General features: G+C 39.8%; 1 protein-coding gene across 21 annotated transcripts in view; it reads left to right on the forward strand.

The window, feature by feature from the left end:
* Nucleotides 1-21,459, forward strand: part of nrxn1a (neurexin 1a) — a 186,041-nt gene that overhangs the window by 106,574 nt on the left and 58,008 nt on the right. For all 21 annotated transcript variants that reach the window (XM_037544115.1, XM_037544104.1, XM_037544106.1 and 18 more), the window contains 5 exons: nt 9,712-9,834; nt 10,248-10,629; nt 11,504-11,694; nt 11,920-12,093; nt 15,098-15,217. In XM_037544115.1, the coding sequence (XP_037400012.1) occupies nt 9,712-9,834; nt 10,248-10,629; nt 11,504-11,694; nt 11,920-12,093; nt 15,098-15,217 (990 nt within the window). The remainder of the gene's footprint in view (nt 1-9,711; nt 9,835-10,247; nt 10,630-11,503; nt 11,695-11,919; nt 12,094-15,097; nt 15,218-21,459) is intronic.

The raw sequence follows: 21,459 nt of genomic DNA on the forward strand, positions 1-21,459 counted from the left end.
TTGACACAAACCAGTGTCATAAATAAATCAATGTCATCTGACATATATGTTAAGTCAAGTTATAGCTAATGAAATGAGCCTTATGAACACTGCCCTACAGTAAAGTCTTACCTTTTTTTTTCTTTGAAGCACCTGGAGAAACTGGCTTATAACTCACTCACTCACTCACTCACTCACTCACTCACTCACTCACTCACTCACTCACTCACTCACTCACATTTAGTTAGTACATTAGTAGTGAACATAGGTTTTGCAGAAATGTAAAAGAAAACATTATTTCTCATTTTTCCAAATAAAGCCAGATATAGAACACATGGGGGCTCCCTTTTTAATTTTTTACTTATGGGTATGTGCCAATGTTTCATTTTTCTTAGGAGAAGAAATGCTCTTACTGTCATTTTCAAGTCCTGACAGTGAGAACAAAACGTGCACACATACACACACACACACACACACACACACACACACACACACACACACACACAGCAGAAGCTCCTATTGAACGGCTGCTGATTTAATAACACCTTGCGCTCAATCTTCATGGAGACACATTTATGGTTGACAAGTGGAAGACATTTAGATGCGTTCCATCCTTCCCCTGAAACGAGAGATTCATGTGAATTCAAAAGAACCTCATTTCGCTGAAACAACCTCCTCTATAAATATGCAGCAGCATTGCCGCTTACCGGAATGGTCGCTCTCATAAATATGCAGCGACGATGCCGGTGTTTCATTTGTAATGCAAATAGTGCAGAGGACAGAGGAGAGAATGCTGGCACTCACAGGACTTGCAAGTCACACGCAGGGGAATGGGTGGAAACCACAGCCATTTTGTCTCTTATGCCTTAACTGGATGTGTGTGTGCTCTGCATGTTTCAGAGCTCTGTTTGTGAGTGGTATTTACTGATCTGTGTGTATTGTGCGACTGCGTTCACTTCACCAAACCTGTCTCAGAGTAGATCCTTGAAAAAAAAGCATTAAAAGGCCTTTTAGAAGGATACATATCATGAGCTCAGCTCTTAGTCTCCGGCCATCCTAATCTCAGAGTACTAGAACAGATGGTCATATAATTATGTCCCCTCAACAGGATGCTGCTCCATCACCATGGCATTAACCCAATTTATCTCAGTGATGCTTGATTCTGGGCAGGATATCTAACTTTGTTCATGTAGTACTCAACTGGGCACTGAACCCTAAACCTCCTGTCCCTGTACCAGCCAATTTAACCAATCTCCTCCCTTCCAACAAAACAAAAAAAGTTTGTCCCTCAAACCAACCCATGCAGCAAGAGTGGGGCTCATGGGACGCTCTACCTCTAACTGAATATTCACTGTGAGGCTCCTCAAGTCTGATTCCTTCAGCACCTGCATAACCCAGGGATATATTACAGCAGTGTTACCCCAGGTATAATCACGACTCACAGTTGGGCTAAGTCTGTGCTAGCCAGCCTTGGTCTGCAAAATTTGGGACAGTTACAGTCAGAAAATATAGACATGTGGAGGGGGCACAGACTCTCCAACAGTTTCATGTCTTCTCACTGATTTCCCACCCACCCTCCTGGACCCTCCTACACATCTTGTATCTTTATGTGTAACACCAGTGCTCATTTGCTAAAGGAAGTGTGTGTTAAGTTTCAACAGCAAAAAGCTCTGGCTCCTTTGAACAATTGAAAACATGATGTTGGGACAGCTTGTCACCCTAGCAATCTGCACCCCAGATAACTACCTCAGCTAAACTTCAGCAGACAAACTAAACTTAGCTAATAAGTAAATAGGTTAAGGTCATTTAATGCTAGCTAGCGTTTACTGTAGTTAGTTGAAGGTAAATAATCATATGCAGTTAACTAAAGGTAGTTGAAAATGTATATCTTGTTTGGTTAGTTCTAAGGATAGATGTTAACTTTTATATTCTTTTAAGGGTTATAACAAAAAAATGCAAATTGGAATATGACATGGCCTAAAGTTTTGTATATTTTCTCCATCAAGTCAAATTGAATGCTCATAGGGCTGCTAATAGACACTTCTCTCAACCCTTTTGAGAATCTGAACACCTTGAAAGATGGCAGCAAGGATTCTCCTCAAGTGATGAAGGGAGTACCTTTCTTTAACAAAACACAAGGTCTAATGTCTTGCTGACCGAACTAGTTTAAGTTCAGCTGTAGATTATCACGTTTAATATGGTCATGCCTAATCTAAATGGCATCTTCTCAATGTCCAGTGGAAATTAAACCCAGCAATCAGTCAATCAATAAATACATTTCACGCATGTTTACTGTGTTCAGTTCAGCAACAGGTTACAAGTTGGGTACAACATAGAGTTCTTCTTCTGCTACAAGCTTGTATCATAACAACAGAACCCTTTTCAATATAGAACAATCTATAGCACATTTTTCATCAATCTCAAGAACCCTTTCAAGATGCAGAGAGTTCTTTCATTTTCTTTAGTAAAGAACACTTGGATGATCCTTTTTGTGCACTCACTGTGTGATCCCCAATTTTTCAGTGTTCATGAAGACCTACAAAAATCATTTGAAAAGTATAAAATTTTGAGATATGAGTCTTTTCATAATCTGTTAGCATTTTAAAAGTTGTATAGTGTTTCCAAGGCATAGGTCTAATACTATATTATTATATAAGTTGAATGTGGAAATTTCCTACTTGACCGCAACTCATTCCCATGTCTGTAAGGATAGCTTATAAACAATGAAAATGGCTGAACATTATGTGAGAATTGATATTTTTTGCTGTTGGGGTTCCCCCTCCAGTTGCGGCATGTATTTCTCTTTTACTCCACTGTCGTAAAGACAAACCGTGCTTTCAGCGCCCCTCAATGACAGCTGTACGAATGCATTTGTTGACGAGTTAAAGGATATGGAATCAGACTTTTCTGTGTGTGCATGTGTGTTACATAAGCATGTGGACACTACAGATTACACTCATGATTTAAGTGTTTTCTATGTGTAAATAACTGAAATCAGGAGTGTAATCAGTAGGGTCCATTTGCCTGTGTGATATACATGCACATGGAATCGGAGGCTACCAGGGAGCAGGAATGGGCACAACACTAGCAAAGGCAACATCAAAAGAGAAAAAAACATGTCAAATTGCAAGGCAATGTTATATTACAGGACTTTATCAAAGGAGGTTACAAACTTTCAAGGCTTATTTGACAAAGACTGACCAAACATTTTGGCGTGAGATTTATTTGTTTTTTACTTGCTAGCCTGAAATGGACTGAGGATGACTTTAAGCATTGGGAAAAACTACAAAACTCTGAGCCAGGGAAGAGACTGATATGGTTACAGCGTACATTGCAGTCTTTCATAAATAACAGTGACCAAGATGCCATTCTTCCTACTATAAGTCAGTGTACCAAAATCAAAATGATTTTGAAGCTGTTATTTTAAGCTAACATTGATACATAATGTTGCTAATGTTGCTTTAAAAGCTTTCATTTTTAACATCTGTGGTAAAACAGATGTGGCATCACTGCACACATAACAGATTATAATGTAATGCCATTAGCAATTTTGACTCAACAATGCAGTTTAATAGCTTCAAATTAAGCTTCAAATTGTGTTATGACGAGTATTTGCATTGGACAGTGGGCTTCTCTCTGCAAGCCAATATATTTGCATGAGACAATATCACTGAAATCTGGATCTCTATTGGTGTTCTCTTGCACTTTCCCTGGAAGGAAGTTAGATATTCTGAGTTGTCTGGAGTGCAGCATTGTAAAATATTTGCGTTTTGCCTTGAGGGACTGTTCACTTCATTCCCAAACTGCTAAAATTCCCACCAGTCTGCCATCCCATGGAAAGCTCCAGTAGCGTCCTGAATGAAGCAGGAAACTGAGAATTGAGCAGCGTTGGGGGGCCCGAGCCTTTGCGAAAAATCCAAGGCTCCAGCTGCAGGGTGTGCATGAAATGTGGGACCGCAGGAGAGCTGTCAGGGTCCTTTGCATCTCCCTCGCACATAGACCCCCTCCTGCACAGCACTTTGGGAAATAATTGCAGAGGACTGTGCTGAAGTGCAAAGTATGAGGAAAAAGAGGTGTCGAGCTGGGGGGCCAAATGGGATGGGGGCCTTGCGGGGTGTGCAAGGATCCAGGGAAACTGCAGGGAATGCTGCCATACCAAAAAACAGCCGCAAGGTAGGGGAGCACAAACGCAAGTGTCAAGCGTGTTCTCACCTGCTGCCAGATTAGGTATGGGGCCTTTGTGTAATAAACACATCAGTGATGGAAAAGACTCGCCGATGCGTCCCCTGCTGAGACTTTACCTTTTAACATTGCATGCAACAAAGAGGTTGCCCCTCACGCATGTTTCTTGTTTATTCTTTGCTGTTTTCATTTGCAAGTCGTGCAGGAAGCAGATCGATTAAAAGTATTTTGTGAGGTGTGGCACGCTTTTGTAATTTGCTGCATGTTTTTTTTCACTCTGGAATATGCGACTTCCGCTTCCTCCATTTTGAAGTGCTTCACTAGAGCGGCAGCCATTTTAGCTTTCATGATAGTTTGGGTAATTCAGAAGAGCTGAAATCGTAATGACTTTCAATACATTTTTTTAACGACATCTTCTGCTTTATTTGCCTTTTTGAGCAACATTTACATTTTCTAGGACAAGGCTTCATGTCTGACTCCATTTTCAAAAAGGCAACTTCTGGTTCTGAGCAAAAGGAGATGTTTTATTTAAGGTCCCCATGAGGAAAAGAAGCAGAGGCTTTGCATGTTTTAACAGCCTGCTATTGTGCGGCCCTTCGCTTCGTTTTTGTATCCTCATTAATTTTCTCTGTCTGCCATAGCAGTTCGGTTGTGTGTATGTGTGTACGAGTGCCGTTCTACTGACACGGAGAGCAAGCCGATGCCAATTAGGGGCTGTGGCTCCCCCCAGGGTGACAGTGTGTTGCACTAAGAGAGTGCTGTCACATCAGTTCATAGGTTGTTAATGTGTACTGAGTGACAGCAGGATGAAAGTTATATATTTAGAAATTGCTGGGGTCACTTCATGCTCTTGGGAGAATTGGCCTATAAGTTTGTGGTGGTATTGTGCCTTGCTAGAGCCATATGTTTTAGGGATATATATATATATATTTTTTATTTTTATCATTTTTTGTATTATTATCATTATTATGGCACTGACATTTCCTAAAGAAGCAGACAACTGGTGGGCCATGTTGATGTCCTGCTGTTTTAATTCATCTCTATAAACGCCTGTTTTATAGGACAAATGTGTCATGTCACAGTTGCAAAGAACTTAACTTCTGGATGGATAACGCTGAACTGGTACAACAGGATGAATACTGAGACAAGCACTAAAACAAAGCTCACCTGTAGGCTACTAAAGCTATTACAATCAAACTTCTCTGTTAAATTCTATTTTTTTAACTAATCTTCCCAGGTTGATAACTTTACCAGCTTCAAAAAAAAAGTGTGGTTCTAGCTCTAGTTCATTCTCCATCTGCTGGAGAAACAGCTTAAGCCTTCATAATAACTGCAGTTGATGATTTAATTGTCTTTTTCGTTGCCAGTGTAAAACATTGAATTTGGCTAATCTCTTACCTTGCTTGCTAGTTATCTATCTTTACCCTGTGCCTTGTATGAAATATATACTGCACTGTTCTTCAAGCACACACATACTCACACAAATATTCACGTGTAGAATCCTGCAAGATATTTTTCTCTGTGGAGGTGTGAAAAATATTCTCACTGTGTGCATGCTAACATGTATGCTAATACTGTTGCTGTTAGCATAATTAGCTTATGCCATCTGGACTTAATGGCTTTAAGGTAGTAACCATTTTTATATATTTGGTTATTTATCACAGTAAACATATATCCAAGCTGAGTTTCAATAGAAATAACGGACTCTTTGCTAATCAGGGATGTTAATCTCCTTTTAATGACATAAATCCCCACCTGTGCAAATCTCTCTTAAATAGATGTGGCTAAGGAAACCCCACAGTGCTGAGTCATTGCGTCGTTGTACTGCATGGAAAGCTTTCTTACTCAAAATGGCTGCGTCTACCTGCTCCATGTGTTTTTGTTTTTTTTTAAATGAGGCGGGCTGCTCTCCCCTGCCTCAGACCTTGTGTGTTTTGAGTATGGGTGTGTGTTTGCGCGTGTCCGCTCTGTGCTCTCCCGCTGGCCCTGGCCTGTCAGAATGTTCCAGCCAGCTTGTGCCAGCCTCTCTCGCTTATTTAACTCTGCCCTCTTCCTCCAACTAGGGAGATGGGAATAAAAGTGACCGGACACACATGGCCATCTGCCCCACTTCCATGGCAACGAGGTGCTTTTTCAGACAGAGAAAGAGCTTTTGGTCTCTGCTGCATGTCTGGACATAAATCACTAATGATGGCGATGCAGCAAAAGACCCCATGATTCTCCCACTGGGTCCAGCTGCCCATGCAGAGCTGTGTGGACAACCGCAATGACCATCATGACTCAAGTTTTTATTATCACCTTTCCGTTGAAACAGTACGTTCTTATGCTGCATTCATGATGAATTAGAACCATTCATATGACCTTTTTGATGCTTACATTAAAGCAGCATTTTCTGTCTGCTGTGTGCTTCTAAAAAGCTCTTAAAAAGCTTTTACACTGGAAGAGTTGTTAGTGCTTCATTTGCAGTGAAGGAGGATTTAGTCTATGGCAGTTAATACCAGAAAATGACATGAATGTGTGCAGCTTGATAAAAAAGAAAATGATTAAATAAGAAATTCCACCGATTTCCTGTATAATTCCAGAATTCCTGTATAATTCGGTGATTGAAAGTCTGGAGTCTGATGTAGTAAAATAGTTAATCATAGAGAAACTCTTTTTTAATGGTTGTGACAGGAACCAGGGGTTGTGAAGTCTACAACACAAGCCCTTTTATTTATTATCCAAAACCATCAGTGAAGCTATGCATGTCCTCTGAGTTTTTATATGTAATGTTAACGATGGTTGTCTTTGTGCTCTATTTTGTCTATAAACCTGTTTGCATGTGCCTCCACACCATGAATATATTTTAGGTAATCTGCTCAATGTGCTTACATGCACTTGGCTAATCAGTTAATGGGGAAACTCCAGGTCTACATGTGTCAGGGAGTAATCAGATTTCTGCTTTGCAACCAGCAAATAAACTCACAGAAGACATGATGTAAACCTAGTGTAAAACTCAAACTTCATGCCATGAAGTCGCACCACTTTACCTAAAAAAAATATACCTATAAAAATCATCTAAAAGATGACAAATATTTAAATCTTTGATTTTGACAAGCATGGAGTTTGTTTCAGTGTCGCTCCAAAAGTGTTTTGCTGCCATCTTGCTTACATCTTGCTGCTGCTTGCTTATTTCCGGTAGCGCAGTCTGTTTTCATACATGTGCAGATTGAGAAATGCGAAAGATATCCGAATAAGAGTATACATGCACAGAGAAATCTGATCACCGAGCTAAGATCCAGCTCTCTTTATCAGATTTCTTGACCTAGATATCAGAATATGCTGTTTACATGACCATTTGAATAATAAGATAAATGCAGAAATCCAGTTATGATCGAATTATTGAGTGCATGTGCACGCACTCAGTGTCTCAGGTATCCAGCAGTGTATTCATAAACATTCCATGTAAAAATTACCTGTGACTAAGCTTTTAGAGGCATTAAACGCTTTAGATGTCTGGATAAAATGTCTATTACCAACACTGTGACGAATTCTGTTGTGGCAAATTTTCCTACAATGGAGAATTTTACACAAACCATTTTGAATGACTGTTTACATCTTAAAGCAGAAATATTGAAAAGTCTGTGGAATTTCCCTTTAGCCCTTAACTACCCCAGTTGTCCCCTTTATATTTATATCATACCCAGATAACCTATTATACACAAATGAAAACTGAAATTAATCGCTTAAAATACTCTATTTTACTCTATAGTACTTCTTCTACCTCTGTATGTGCCACCTTGTTGGTATATTCCTTCCTTCTCAGCTTCCTTCTTCCTTCAGAGGGGTAGAATATAGAGCACATAGATTCCTTTAGGGGGAGCTGCGAGGCACCTTAAAGCCTCCCGTCCCCTGTTTTTCCCCCTTTCCCATCTGAGCTGACTCATGGCTGCCTGATCTGGATTCATAGTAATTGAGAGCAGAGAGGGATGGGAAATCGATAGCGAGGCTGGCAGTTCTTTAATGGTGCCTCTTTTTTACCTGTTATCGAGTGAGACGTGCTTTGGGCGGCTCTGACAATGACACCCTGCCCTTTTAGCAGCCGGCCGAGTGATGAGCGGAGACGATGGCATGTCAAAGAGTGAGCACCTGAAAATCACAGAGCCTGCAGGGCCCCTTCTCCTCGCTCTCTGATCACCACCAGAAGCCTGAGAGCAAAGCAGCAAGATGCAACCCCCCCACCTCTCCCTACCCTTCTGCACAAGTGCATGGAATAAGGTGGAGGCTCTACAAGCGAGAAATTGCTTTCTCGAATGGAATTTACAGTCCGTGGGTTTTGAATATGCTTCCTAAAACACTCGGGGATTGAAAGGACGTGAGATGAATATGCAGCATGGCATCTTTCGACTCAAGCAGACACTGGACAGCTCCCTCTGGGAGCCCGGAGGGGAAGACTTGTTGCGTGTCTCCATCTAGTGGCTGAAATGAAGAGTAGATGCTCTGGTGGACTTATGGTGTTAGGTGAGGGTCAGTGCTGTGGTTTGACGTTGCTCTCATACAGTATTGTGCAAAAGTCAAACTCTTCCTTTGTTTAATTTCCAGTCAAAATGGCCTTTTAGTACAAATGATTAATTTTCAGTGTCAAGAAATGAAACATATAACAGCATATTCTCACTGTCAAATGAAAAACATGTACCTCTCTTTTTGCTTATTCTTCAGTTTTCTGCATCATTTAATACAGTGACTGTCCTTTACATTGTGTGAAAATGTCATGGTGAATGAACAAACAGCAATGCTCTAAAATTACTTGAAATACAAATTCTTCACATTGACTTACATTAAAAGTAAAGAAGATTTTTGTCTCCTGTAAAGTTACCATTTTTAATATACTTGATTTTCTTTGGACTGTGACAATATATTTAACCAAATATGACAAATGCCTCAGCTTATAATATAAAAATAATACCAGTTTGTTCAGTACTTGGTGTGTCCAGCTTGTGCCTTTGTAAAAGTTTCCATTCTTTTTTTGTACACTTACTTACACTTACTTACTTTACTTTACACTTCCTCATGCAAGTGCATTATTCTAATTGTCTAATCTTCTGATAAATATCTCCTGAAAAATGAATAACTTATATATATGTATATAATGGCTGTTTTGACAGGAAATAAATTCAGAGCGTCTAACTTTGCACACTACTGTATGGCTTTTGGTTTATGCTTAAGTATCTCTAATGTAGGTAGGATTTTGTTAAAATGCAAACAGAACTAGGCTGTAGCTGAGACAGTAAGGGCTTTGCAGTACTGGTTGATGTAAAATTATGTGTGAATGTGGTGTAAAAGAGTTGAAGAGTGGTCCAATTAAATGGTCCAATTTACCATACGCTGTCTCTTTTCTGTCCACAACGTAGGACCATCTTTTTCCTCTCTTTCTCTCTCTCTCTCTCTCTCTCTCTCTCTCTCTCTCTCTGTCTATCTGTCTATCTGATTTTTGTCTCTTTTGCCTTCATTACCCCGAAATATCTCTGCTCCTCTGCTTTGTGGTAATAGTCGTATGGGACTATGTTGTAGGTAAAGGCCCAGAGACCATCTTTGCGGGCCAGAACCTGAACGATAATGAATGGCACACAGTCCGTGTGGTCAGGAGAGGAAAAAGCCTACAGTTAACAGCAGATGACCTACAGCCATCGGAAGGTACATTTGATCTCCTCATTTCTGACATAAGCACCACTGACCAGTCTTAATTTTTTCACAGTTCGTGAACTGTAATCACTCTTGTTGTTCTGTTTAATTGCACCATCATGTGTTTACGGATTGGAATGTGTTTGATGCATGTTGAAAGCTGAAACTCTGGGAATTTACTATATCCAAATAACATCCCTTACTGGAGTGAGAAACTGTGAAATGTAGTTGCAGGATCTTAAAAGGTTTTCCTGTCTCACTGATCAAAAAATTTGTTTTCAGTCTTTTCACATTCTTTGAAATAGTTTTAAAGTGACCGTGCAGAGCACCAGGTGTGAGTGAGGCCGCTTCAGGAAAAGCGGTGTAACACCACTTTATACGCTGAGCTTTACTAAGTTGCTCATCTGATTGGTCTCCTTCTGAAGGTCAAATCACAGGTGACCACACGCAGCTAGAGTTCCATAACATTGAGACAGGCATCGTCACAGAGAAGCTCTACATGCCCGCTGTACCCTCCAACTTCATCGGGCACCTGCAGGGTCTGTCCTTCAACGGCATGTCCTACATCGACCTGTGCAAGAATGGGGACATTGACTACTGTGAGCTGAATGCTATGATTGGCTACAAGAGCATAGTGGCAGACCCAGTGACCTTCAAGTCTCGCTCCAGTTATGTGACCCTGCCCACTCTGCAGGCCTACTACTCCATGCACCTGTTCCTTCAATTTAAGACCACCTCACCTGATGGGCTGATTCTGTACAACCGAGGAGATGGCAATGACTTCATAGTGGTGGAACTGGTCAAAGGGTGAGAGCCATGTCCCAGAGTGTGATATACAATATAAAATTTTAAAATATAGCCCCCCAGTCCATTTATACAAACTAAATTGCAAGAACAGTTTGTTTTGAACTCATCATAGATTTACATTTTAACATATCTAGCCTACTTATATAGGCTATTTAACCTAATAAGTAGGCATATTTAGCCTACTTATTTATGTGGAAGTGATAAGGTGTGCTGTTACTACAGACAGTACATGTAATATTGGAGATGTGTCTTCCAATGTCCCCAAGGATTTCAGTTGAAACCTTTTGTTTCATTAATTTTAATCCTGCATTTTGAAGATCACATACTTGTAGAAACTTTACATACTGTTGCCATCAGTACCTCATATCTCATTTACATATTGTTGCTGTTGGTACCCTGTATCTCCAAATTGTTAACTTCATAGAAAAATGAAAAAAATATTTATTTATTCTTGCAACAGAACATTTTTACAAGTAATTTGGAGTATTTCTATTGGTCTAGTCATTATGATATTTAAAATGTAAAGAATAGTTTGTTAAATAATGGAAAAAAGGAGAAGGAGATACAAGATTGACGTGATACTTGACATTGACAAAATACTAGTTCTAAAAGCACAGTAACAAATACAACCAAAATAGAGGTTGGAAAATCACCATGTAAAAAATTATTCTGGCTGTTTTTGATACATTAAACCATTATAAGCAGACATGGAAAAAAGAAAATCTAAGAAAAATGTAGAATATGGCCCTTTTAATAATGGACTCATAGAGAAAGCAGTAATGGACTGTATTATATTGAGTCTATACTGTGAGCCGGTGCTTGAATAGTTGGTGATTGTTTAGTAATGTTTTCCTCCTCTTTCTGCTGGCTACAGTTACCTGCACTACGTCTCAGATTTGGGGAATGGTGCTCATCTTATCAAAGGCAATTCCAACACACCTCTCAATGACAACCACTGGCACAATGTGATGATCTCACGGGACGTCAACAACCTCCACACAGTCAAAATAGACACTAAGATCACCACCCAAACCACTACAGGCGCCAAGAATCTGGATCTGAAAGGTACACACAAGAACTTTTCCGAACCTTAAAGAACTTTAAAAACTCCCATTAGAGGTTTCACTGGGTCTTTAAAAGAATGAGCAATGTAAGTAATGTAAAATTGCACTTTTCATTAGTTTTTTTATGCAGTATTTTTTGCACCCACCAGAGGGCAGCATCTCTAGCTTTCTAATGACAAGATTTAACTCTGCATCAGCGTGAACTGTTGACATTTTCTTTCTTTAGGTGACCTCTATGTTGGAGGAGTGTCTAAGGAGATGTATAAGGACCTGCCTAAGCTGGTGCATTCTAAAGAGGGCTTCCAGGGCTGCCTGGCATCTGTGGACCTGAATGGCCGTTTGCCGGACCTGCTGTCTGATGCGCTGACCACCGCAGGCCAAGTGGAGAGGGGATGTGAAGGTAGGCATAAAAATATGGGAAGATACATCAAGTGGGGGTTCTGGTCACCTGTCCTCAACATACTGAGGCCTTGTGTTCACATCATGTGCGCTTTTTTTCTTATTCTGCCTTTTCTCATTCTCACTTTCTCTCTCAGACGATTTTTAGCATTTACTACCAGTCTGTGGTCACCTTAACCTTTGTTTGATACTGACTGTAGTCTGACTGTAGTCTTTAGCACTATGTCTGGACCTTGTCTGGCTTTTCTTTGTCCAGTTCTCATAGCTAACTCTAACCCTCTACCGCTCCAGAGCTTGATTTGCGTTGCATCTTTTTTCTCTCTCCCTTTCCCTCTTTCCTGCTCTCACTTTTACCTATTCATTTTCTATAATCACACAAAAAATAATAATTTTCAGTGCCTTTACTAACATCTTATATATTTTGCTTTTCTTTTTTGTTTGGCTGACAAAAGTTGCATTGATGAAAGCTGACTTGCAAGGTAGATAGATATATATGTGTTTAAACTGAGTGCCTCCCTCTACCCTTCCTCCAGTGTGAAAGTCTAATGTTGTAGATCACTCTTTTGCCTAGCTGCCAGTGGAGTTAATTCATCACCGTAAATACAAGCACCAAAAAAGGGACATCTTGTATTTACAGCCCCAGAGTCTTCAAAGTGTCCTGTGTTGGTTTCCTTCACTTACCTGTCACTACTGTTTTTTTTTATTCTTTTCTTTCCGTTAGAGCTCACATCTGTTATGTTCTGTCGTTAATGAAGGCATGTGTTTGGCCCCCTTTCCTTCCTGGCTTTGATCCCTCTCCACCCACTGCATGTAGTCTAGACCCCTCTAATATAAATGAGATGGCAGTAGTCCAGCACCTCTGTCCTATGAAAATGAGATGGGACTCCCCATGCAGTTATGGATCAATCTTTTGTCATATGAATGTAAATCTAGATTACTTTACCTAGATAGATACAAATCCACTTGAGTGAGCCTGTGAGGGATCAAGCTGTTTTGTTGGTCCTGCACATGGAGACTTTATAATAGTCTCCAATCATGCAGATGAGGAGCGACAGGGAAAAGTGAGATCATGTGGGTGACATTAGCTGAATCCTCAGCACTCCTCATCTCCCCTGTAGACCGGATTGCGCTGCCGATTGGCTGGCCAATGGAGACCAAGAGGGGGTCTATGTGATGAAGGCCTGCTTTACACGTCTGCTGAAGTAGGGAGAGTAATGGGAACAGAAGTGCTTCTGCAGGCTGAAATATGCCTGGCCCATTGCCTTTCTGCTCTGCCACTAGATGCCAAGCAGAAAATGAGCTGCTTCCAGACAGTCCCATTTATCTTAGGGCTTCATTTCCCCGGGCAGTGGTGCTTTTTTAGATCCACCTCAACAATATCAGGAACAGACTTCATTATCACAAAAGAGGCCCGTTATTATTACTGCAGCCATTGAAGCCAAGCTGTCACTGATGTTAAAATTGCTTCCCAGCTCGATATCGATGCTACAAGTAATATGTTTTCAGATCATATTTTACAATGCAGCGGCCCATATAATCATTACACTGTAAAAAACAGTGGAGCAATAAATTTACTCTGAACTCATGGCACCTACATTCTGATTTAACAAGAATCTTGGTAATAGTATGCAAATGGATTGCACATGCTAATTAGTAGCCTTTTAATAAAGCAATAATCCCCCAGTTTTATTTATTTATAGTAATAAAAATTACAATGCTGACATAAAGTGGTTCCTGTTATTTTATTAAATGTAACATATCTGTGTGAAAGAAATAATATTTAATAGGAATTCCAAAAATCCATGCATAATTAAATCATTAAAATGTTAAGAAGGTAATTCAGAGTGGTTTGATGTGAATTTCTCTTTTCAGCAGATACTCACAGAGCCAGTATCAAAAACAGATGTCATAGTAGTGGTGAACCAGAAGCATTTAAAGCCTCTGAAAGCTACCTTACATAAACTTTTATATACATTTACACTAATGATGGTTACAGAATTGTGTCTTTATGCCTGAGACGTTGTTTTACAATAGTTTTGCAGTAAAGTCTTGGCTTAAATCTCTTTTTTATTCCATTTCTGGTAGACTGGTACATGCAAGCCATTATAAGGCCAAATAATACCCACATTTATCCACAATTTATCTTACCTTTATCATCATTACTTATAAAAACATATGAAAATATGTGTACGTTTACTGGTCATTTTGTATAGTAAATAACATAAGTTACAATTGCATTGTAGACTTGGTTCCTATCACCTCCATTGTAAAGAAATTTGTCAGTAAGTTTCTCTATAGTGCACAATTTCGCATCATACCAGTCTGAATGACTTTGCTTACATCTTTGTGACTGAATTATTCTGAAATTTTGAAAACTGGTAGAATCCCACTTCTTTTATATGAGTACTTATCTAAACAAATTTCTGATGCTATCATGTTTCCTTTGTCTTCCTAATCATTTTAAAATCATTCTCACATATAATCTATTATACCTTACTGGACTCAGCTTTACTCCCACTACAACCCCAACAGATAAAATAGAAAAGCAATCCTAAACATGCATACTCAGGCTTGGACCTATGAACATTAAGAGATTCCTCTTAAAAATAAAGGTGCCGAAAGGGTTCTTTGCATCAATGCCACAGAAGAACCACTTTTGCTTTCCTGAATATGGATGGTTCTTTAAAGAACCATTTCTGTAAATGAGGTGTGTGAGTGTGAAGACATTTTTTTAAAGGTTACAGCACCTGCACATAATATAAAGGTTCCAAGCTAGTTAAACATTTCTCCTAGACTCATTTGTCCAAGCCTTGAACCTTTTAGGAACCTTTATTTTGAATAGTGCAGTTGTTGCTGAAATAGTGAACACTTGCTCAGACTGCTGTTTTCTTGCCTTTTGCACATGGCTTTAAATGGCCATCATGTTCTTTCTTTCTTTCTCACTTTCTCTCTCTCTCTCTCTCTCTCTCTCTCTCTCTTGCTTTCTCTCTCACTGCTCTCTACAGGCCCCAGCACTACATGTCAGGAAGACTCTTGCTCTAATCAGGGTGTGTGTCTGCAGCAGTGGGAGGGCTTTACCTGTGACTGCAGCATGACGTCGTTTGGAGGGCCTCTCTGCAATGATGGTGAGTGCACCTGTATACTTACTTTCTATGTGAACACATTTTACTTCATTAAACTCCAGAGATTCACCAGCTGATTAAACCTAAATGCACAGAATACTTCTACACATTCAGAACTTAACCAGCCACGTAGATCAACAAGCTAAAAAGTAGCATCTTCTGTGGAAAATGGGTTAGAAATGCAAATCCGTATTTGATGTGTTCAAGCAAATCCACCCACACAAGTATTGTTCCTAAGTATATAGGCCCACACACTCTGTAGGTATGACACTGATTCGGCTGTTTTTGGAGAAAAGAAGATGGAATGGGACCATGGTTTAGCTTTGCCTTTCTAAGGAACGCTAATTTGCGAAGTCAAGCAAATCCTCCCTTCAGGCAGCCATTCTCCTGTGATTACTTTTCTTTGAAATTGAAATGTCTTGTTGCCTTCTATTGAGCCATCACAAAGCTGCTGTTGACTACAGGCTGTCAGTACAGTTCCATATAAAATATTATTCATACAATTCTCCAATTATTCAAGACTTCCCACTGCTGCACCACTAGGTGGCATGATTGTGCTATTGTTGGTTGTTGATGCAGTAGCTCAGAGAGTGGCATTAGTTTATGGAGTCATATGTCTTGCTCCACTGCAGTGCAGAATGACTTTATAATAAGACAGTTTCTGGCTGGTACGAATTATATTACTCATTTCAAGATGGTGCGTGTGTGTTTGTGTGTTTATGAGCGTGTTTATGCTACTGCACTGTCTTCACAAAACAGGCTTTGACTCTTGCATGCAAATTGCTCTGAGAGCTAGGGAGCACTCGTGTGTTGTGAAAATGCTGAGTGCCAGAAAACTGAAGGAGGCCCAGAGACCTTGAGCTGGTTTAGAAGGAGCGGATCTGTTACAGGCTGAGACCCAGCACAGCTAATCCACACTGTGGGATTTGCCAACCTGATAAGAGTATGCCTTTGTTCTGGGAAACCACACAGACAGCTCCCATTGCGTCCCCCGTGCCCCTACCCGCAACAGAGATGAGAGGAGCTCACTCAGAGGGTTCGGCTAACCTCCCTCCATCTCTTGATTTTTTTTCTTTCCACTACCGCTTCTCCCTGCTGCTTCACTCCTCTTTCTCTGTCTCTTCTTCAAAGCCTTGGCTTGAAAATAGTGGCTAATAACAGTTTTAAGGAATATTCTTGGTTATTATTATTAATAAAGTAAATAAATACTCCAGGAGATAGTTCTACAGTGCTTTACTGACTGATGTTGTGATCTGTTTTCAACTATAAAATATTAAATGTGATTGACAGTTCTCAGTTGTCAAATGACTCAAATCCAAACAGCAGAAACCTACAAGTCTTAAATAATACAAATACTGTAGAAGTGAAGCTTCCCAGCAATCGTAGTGCGTAATTTCTCTTAATTAGCTCTTATTTGTCTCTTACTTTTCATCTGTTCTCTGTATAAAAATGGCTTTGGGTGAAACATTATCCTCTAACATCACTTATATATTTATATATAATATATATATATTAAAAAAAAAAAAAAAAAAAAAAAATATATATATATATATATATATATATAATATAATGAAGAGTGTTATACCACTTAAAATCCATTTTTCTTGTATTTTAAATTTACACTAAATAGATGGACATGCATAAATGCATTTTGTTTTTGTGCAAATTCAGCAAATTCAGCAAATTCACAACAACCTGCTTGTGGAGCTGTGTTTCCATATATGGATTTTATGAGCTGAAGTGAATGTTTACATACTACATCAGACTCATCAAAGACATGAGCCCTTTAACTGTAACAGCTCTTTCCGTTCAATGTGCTGCTTTAAAAGTAGATAGGTGTCAATTTAGCAGTTTCTTGCTGTACAAGCATGAGATCATTAAATCTTGAGTAATTCCTCACATTAGAGGTGTATAAAGCAAGCCATTGTGTATCTCTGCTTTTTGGCAGGTTACTGATATGTCGTGGGAGTATCAGATGATATTATTAACTAAAATATGAAAGGAGCCAGCACAATCTATAATAGAGGCAGGGAGGACGTGGCGAACAGTCTTAAGGCGCACACAGTCCCAGCTGTTAACTTGCCAAATTCGTCATTCTTTTTCCTCTCACACCTACTGTCACATTCATATATTTGAACAGAAGACATATTAAGCAGTCATTCATACCCATAAGCCCAAGGATTTGTCATTGAAGCGTAGAGAAGAGTGAGTCACACTGTCTCCTGCTCTGCTATTGGCTGCATGCTGCAGAACTTGTTTGTATGCGTGTGTATTTGTGCGTGCGTGTGTTTCCCAGTCTGCTGTTAAACTGTCATGTAGATTATCTGCTGTGTGTGCCACTTCATGATCTTCATGCTCCGAGAGAGATTGACATAAACAAACAAAAATTCCATTTTGTGTCATGGATTCGCCCAGACGCTCAGATGCATGGAGTGTGTGCATTAGCTCGTTCACATGTATAGATGCATTCGTCCTGCCAAATGACCTGTGGCCTGTGAAAGTGTGGTTCAGTGATAGAGACATGGCCTGGGCACACTGACACAGTGAATTCTGAATGTGTGGAGCACATATGCACGCATGCACACACGCGCACACACATGTACACACACACATACAAATACACATATGCACATCTGTCTGTCAGATGGAAGTAATGTCTTCACACTCTCTCTCATAATGCATCACTTTGCTTGCAGCAGAGTGTGTTGAGCTCTTTTTGTGCCTGAGGGCCACACTACATGTCTCAAGCATGGCTCATCATGGACACTGCGCTGCAAAAAATCACATCTTGGCAAGTGAAGGTGGCTTAGATGTAAGCAACATATGTAATGTTTCTTATGATGTGACTGTTGTATTATAATATCATATAATATTATTCCAGCTATTACATATTATATAATACAAATTATATATATATAATATTATGTTTGCAATTTTATCAAGGAAAACTGTCATGCTGCACTGGCAACAGCACAATTTGAAGGGCCCTGAACAGACAAGGACCCATAAAGATTATTCCTTTTTTTTGCATTAGATTTTTAGGCTTATTGAAACACTTTGTTCAATAAATAATTATTAAGGGCTAGTTTAAGATATTTGGACAGCTGTGGATCTTGCTTTCTGTTGCCCCTCCATTGAGTCACTCCACATAAATATTCAGTTATTTGCCTTGGTGACCGTCTGTAGGAAAAAACATGATTCAAATGAAGGTGATGCCAAGAAACAGGGAATATAGTATGCCACCTAGTTTTCAGAGATTAAGGTGGGTTAAGAAGATATATAGGAAGCATATTGTCATTGTCAAGACAAAACCTTGTATCTTCATTTTTGTTGTTTTGTTTTTTTGCACCATTATTTGCAAACACCATCCATCCTTTACAATTTTTTTACATTAACCTCCATTATATGTTAAGATTTTTTTGTTTTTCCTTCTCCTGAAAAGTCATGGACATGACCTTTTGTTCTGACAGTGGTGTTACACAACTGTAACTGAAATTGTAGTTATCAAATGGAATTGATGTAATGGAGCTGTCTAAACAAAATCCCAAATTTTTGAGCATTTTACAGTTTTTCCACTCATAAGTAATGCAACATACTCTCTGTTTTTGTGTTGTCGTGTTCTCTTGAAATGGAAATCCCCGGTATCCACTATTTACGCTAACAACTCTCTTGTTTTTATTGTAGTGTGATTGTAGTCTGTTTGAATAATGCATCTGCCCTATTTAAAAACATGTTAAAACATTGATATTCATCGCCCAAGATACAAGAGAAGAAACAAACATTACAGTGTAGGTCAGTTGTATACAGTGTATTTATATACAGTCATGCTGCTTATATTCACATTCCCAGCTTGCTGCATGTTAAGTAAGAATTTGAATTATGAGATATAACATCATAAGGAGCAGGGTAATAAAATTTGCCTATGTCTTAATATTGTGACATGTTCTGCTAAGGCAAATGAGGTGAGACAGGAGGCCCATGCTTGAAATTTTCAGTGGGGCCTGCCTACTCATGCTGAAGTTCTAGGGAATGTTTCAGCCCAGACTGATTTTTAGATTAGGCTCAACACATTGCAGCCAATCAGAACAAGGCCATTAACATGTGTCAGTCAAGGTACAATAACTGCCTGTTCAATTACAAGGGTTAAATAGGTGCTGGAAAAGGTCATAAGTGGACTACAGAGGAAAAATAAATAAATAATTTCAAGAGAAATGTAAGATATAGCTCCTTTAAGATGATTTCACTTGCTAAACCATAATACTTTGTAGTATGCTCTCAGCCATAACCAGGAGATAACACTTACAGATGGGAGTTTTTACCCCTATACACACACACCTCCGCACCCAAACTGTTCACTGATTGGTGTGTGAATTTTCCCAAATCTGAAATTATGTCAATCTGGTCCTTATCACGCACTCACTCACTCACTCACTCACTCTTGCTCACACACCGTCGCATCACAGCGAGTTCCGAGAGTGAAGCGGCACTTTGATTTCAGCAGGTTATCACAGAACACTTCTGAATATCGTAATGAATCTGGGAGGAGTAATGAGGACAGGCCACAGAGGCGACTGCACGCTGATTAGCTGTGTATAAGTACAATTAAAGAGACAGAGCACAGATAAGGACCTTATGTGTTGTGCAGTGATAAAAATGGTCACGTTGACATGGAAATATGAATAGATAACAGATTCCCCGGTATGAGAAATTAAATGTGATACGTTTGTGCTATTCATCGGCAAAAACACAGGCCCCTGTCCCCTCTCAAATGGAACATCCTTTCTACAAAGCCCATGCATCATTTTTAATTAGCTCTCTGCTATCTGCAATCTCAGTTTTAATAAAAAAAAGTCAATATTCCCCAGTTAGCTGGGGGCTTGGATTGGGTGGTAGAAGAGGGTTGTTTTCCTGTTCACTATACCATTTTGTCCTGAAATCGAAGGAGGAGGTAGGGGAAAAATTTTCCCCTCAAATCATTCTTTTCTTCTTTTAAAAGACCTTGCTCAAACATCCATCTGCATCTAAACAGAATATTATTAAATGCAATACAATGTAGAGCCCTCAACAGAGTGTGACAGAACACTGTGTCAGTGTTTAAAAAAAAAAGTAAAAGGCAGATCCACCTATAGAGTCCCCCTGCTGTTCAAATTGGTTAAAAATGCTGCATGCAAGTCCTTGTGTTCAAACATGCTCTACTTCCTTTGAATCAGCTTTTCAGGTCAGCTGAAATGGAGTGACTTGGAACATGTGACTGAGCATCCAAATAGATATACACTGTGATGTGACGCAGCCTGCCACCACTAGGTGGAGCCCTTGTAAGCAGTACAAAATCTGTGTCATGTTTCTTTTTTCCCCCTGAAATGGCACTCTTTCACAGGGAAAAATTAGTTTATGAAGGCACCAGATTGGCTCCCACGTCGATTCTTAATCCTTACACTGCTAGTGCTGAAATGTTCCATGTTTTGTGAGTTGCTGCAATCCCAGAGACAAATGCAGTGTGCCAACCGGAGTGGTGTGATTTCCCTCTGAAGTTTGAGTGTGTTTTTCGAGCCCCCGGCGAGGCGGATCTGATAACTCGGCTTTGTCAGCTGTAATTATGCAGTGCTAACGATCCTAAGTGCTAAGAGAGATTGCGCCACGTGCGGGAGGAAATGACATGAGATACACTTTCAGCATTTCTGTGTTCATAAAGCCACTCCAGCTGCTGTTGGGATGCGTACCTGCAGGATTTATCACTCATAAACACACAAGCCATCCTGTGTCACACTCTATGCATTTTGGTAGGCATAGAAGTTGACACTATCATAATCCCAGCTGCCTTCCCAGACCAGGCTGCGAATGATGATGAGCCTTGTGACTTTCCGTCATTGCTTTTTATTTCCTGCCCTGTGCATTGCTGTCCTGAATCCCTTGTGCTCTTTAATTCTTTGGGTGATTGTGAGTAATAAATAATTGAAAAGCACCATTGCATTTTATGCAGAAGAGTGTACCGATGAGAGGTTTTTTTTCCATCTTGCATCTTGTTTATTCAGTGCTTTCTGGTGTACCTGTGCTGCCCTCCCTGAGGCAAGGCCGTTGTTTCCACCTCACTGACTTTGGCTTGGCACTGTCCATAGTGCTGAAGTTCACCCTGGTGACTGTGCTCTCGGCATGGAAACGCATGCATGGTGGGAAAAGGAGCGCTCCCTCTATCTGTCAGATTCAAAGAGTCTTTATTGGCTTTGGATATACTAAGTTTTAGCTAA

Source organism: Pygocentrus nattereri, chromosome 13 (assembly GCF_015220715.1).
Source record: "Pygocentrus nattereri isolate fPygNat1 chromosome 13, fPygNat1.pri, whole genome shotgun sequence".
NCBI lineage: Eukaryota > Metazoa > Chordata > Actinopteri > Characiformes > Serrasalmidae > Pygocentrus > Pygocentrus nattereri.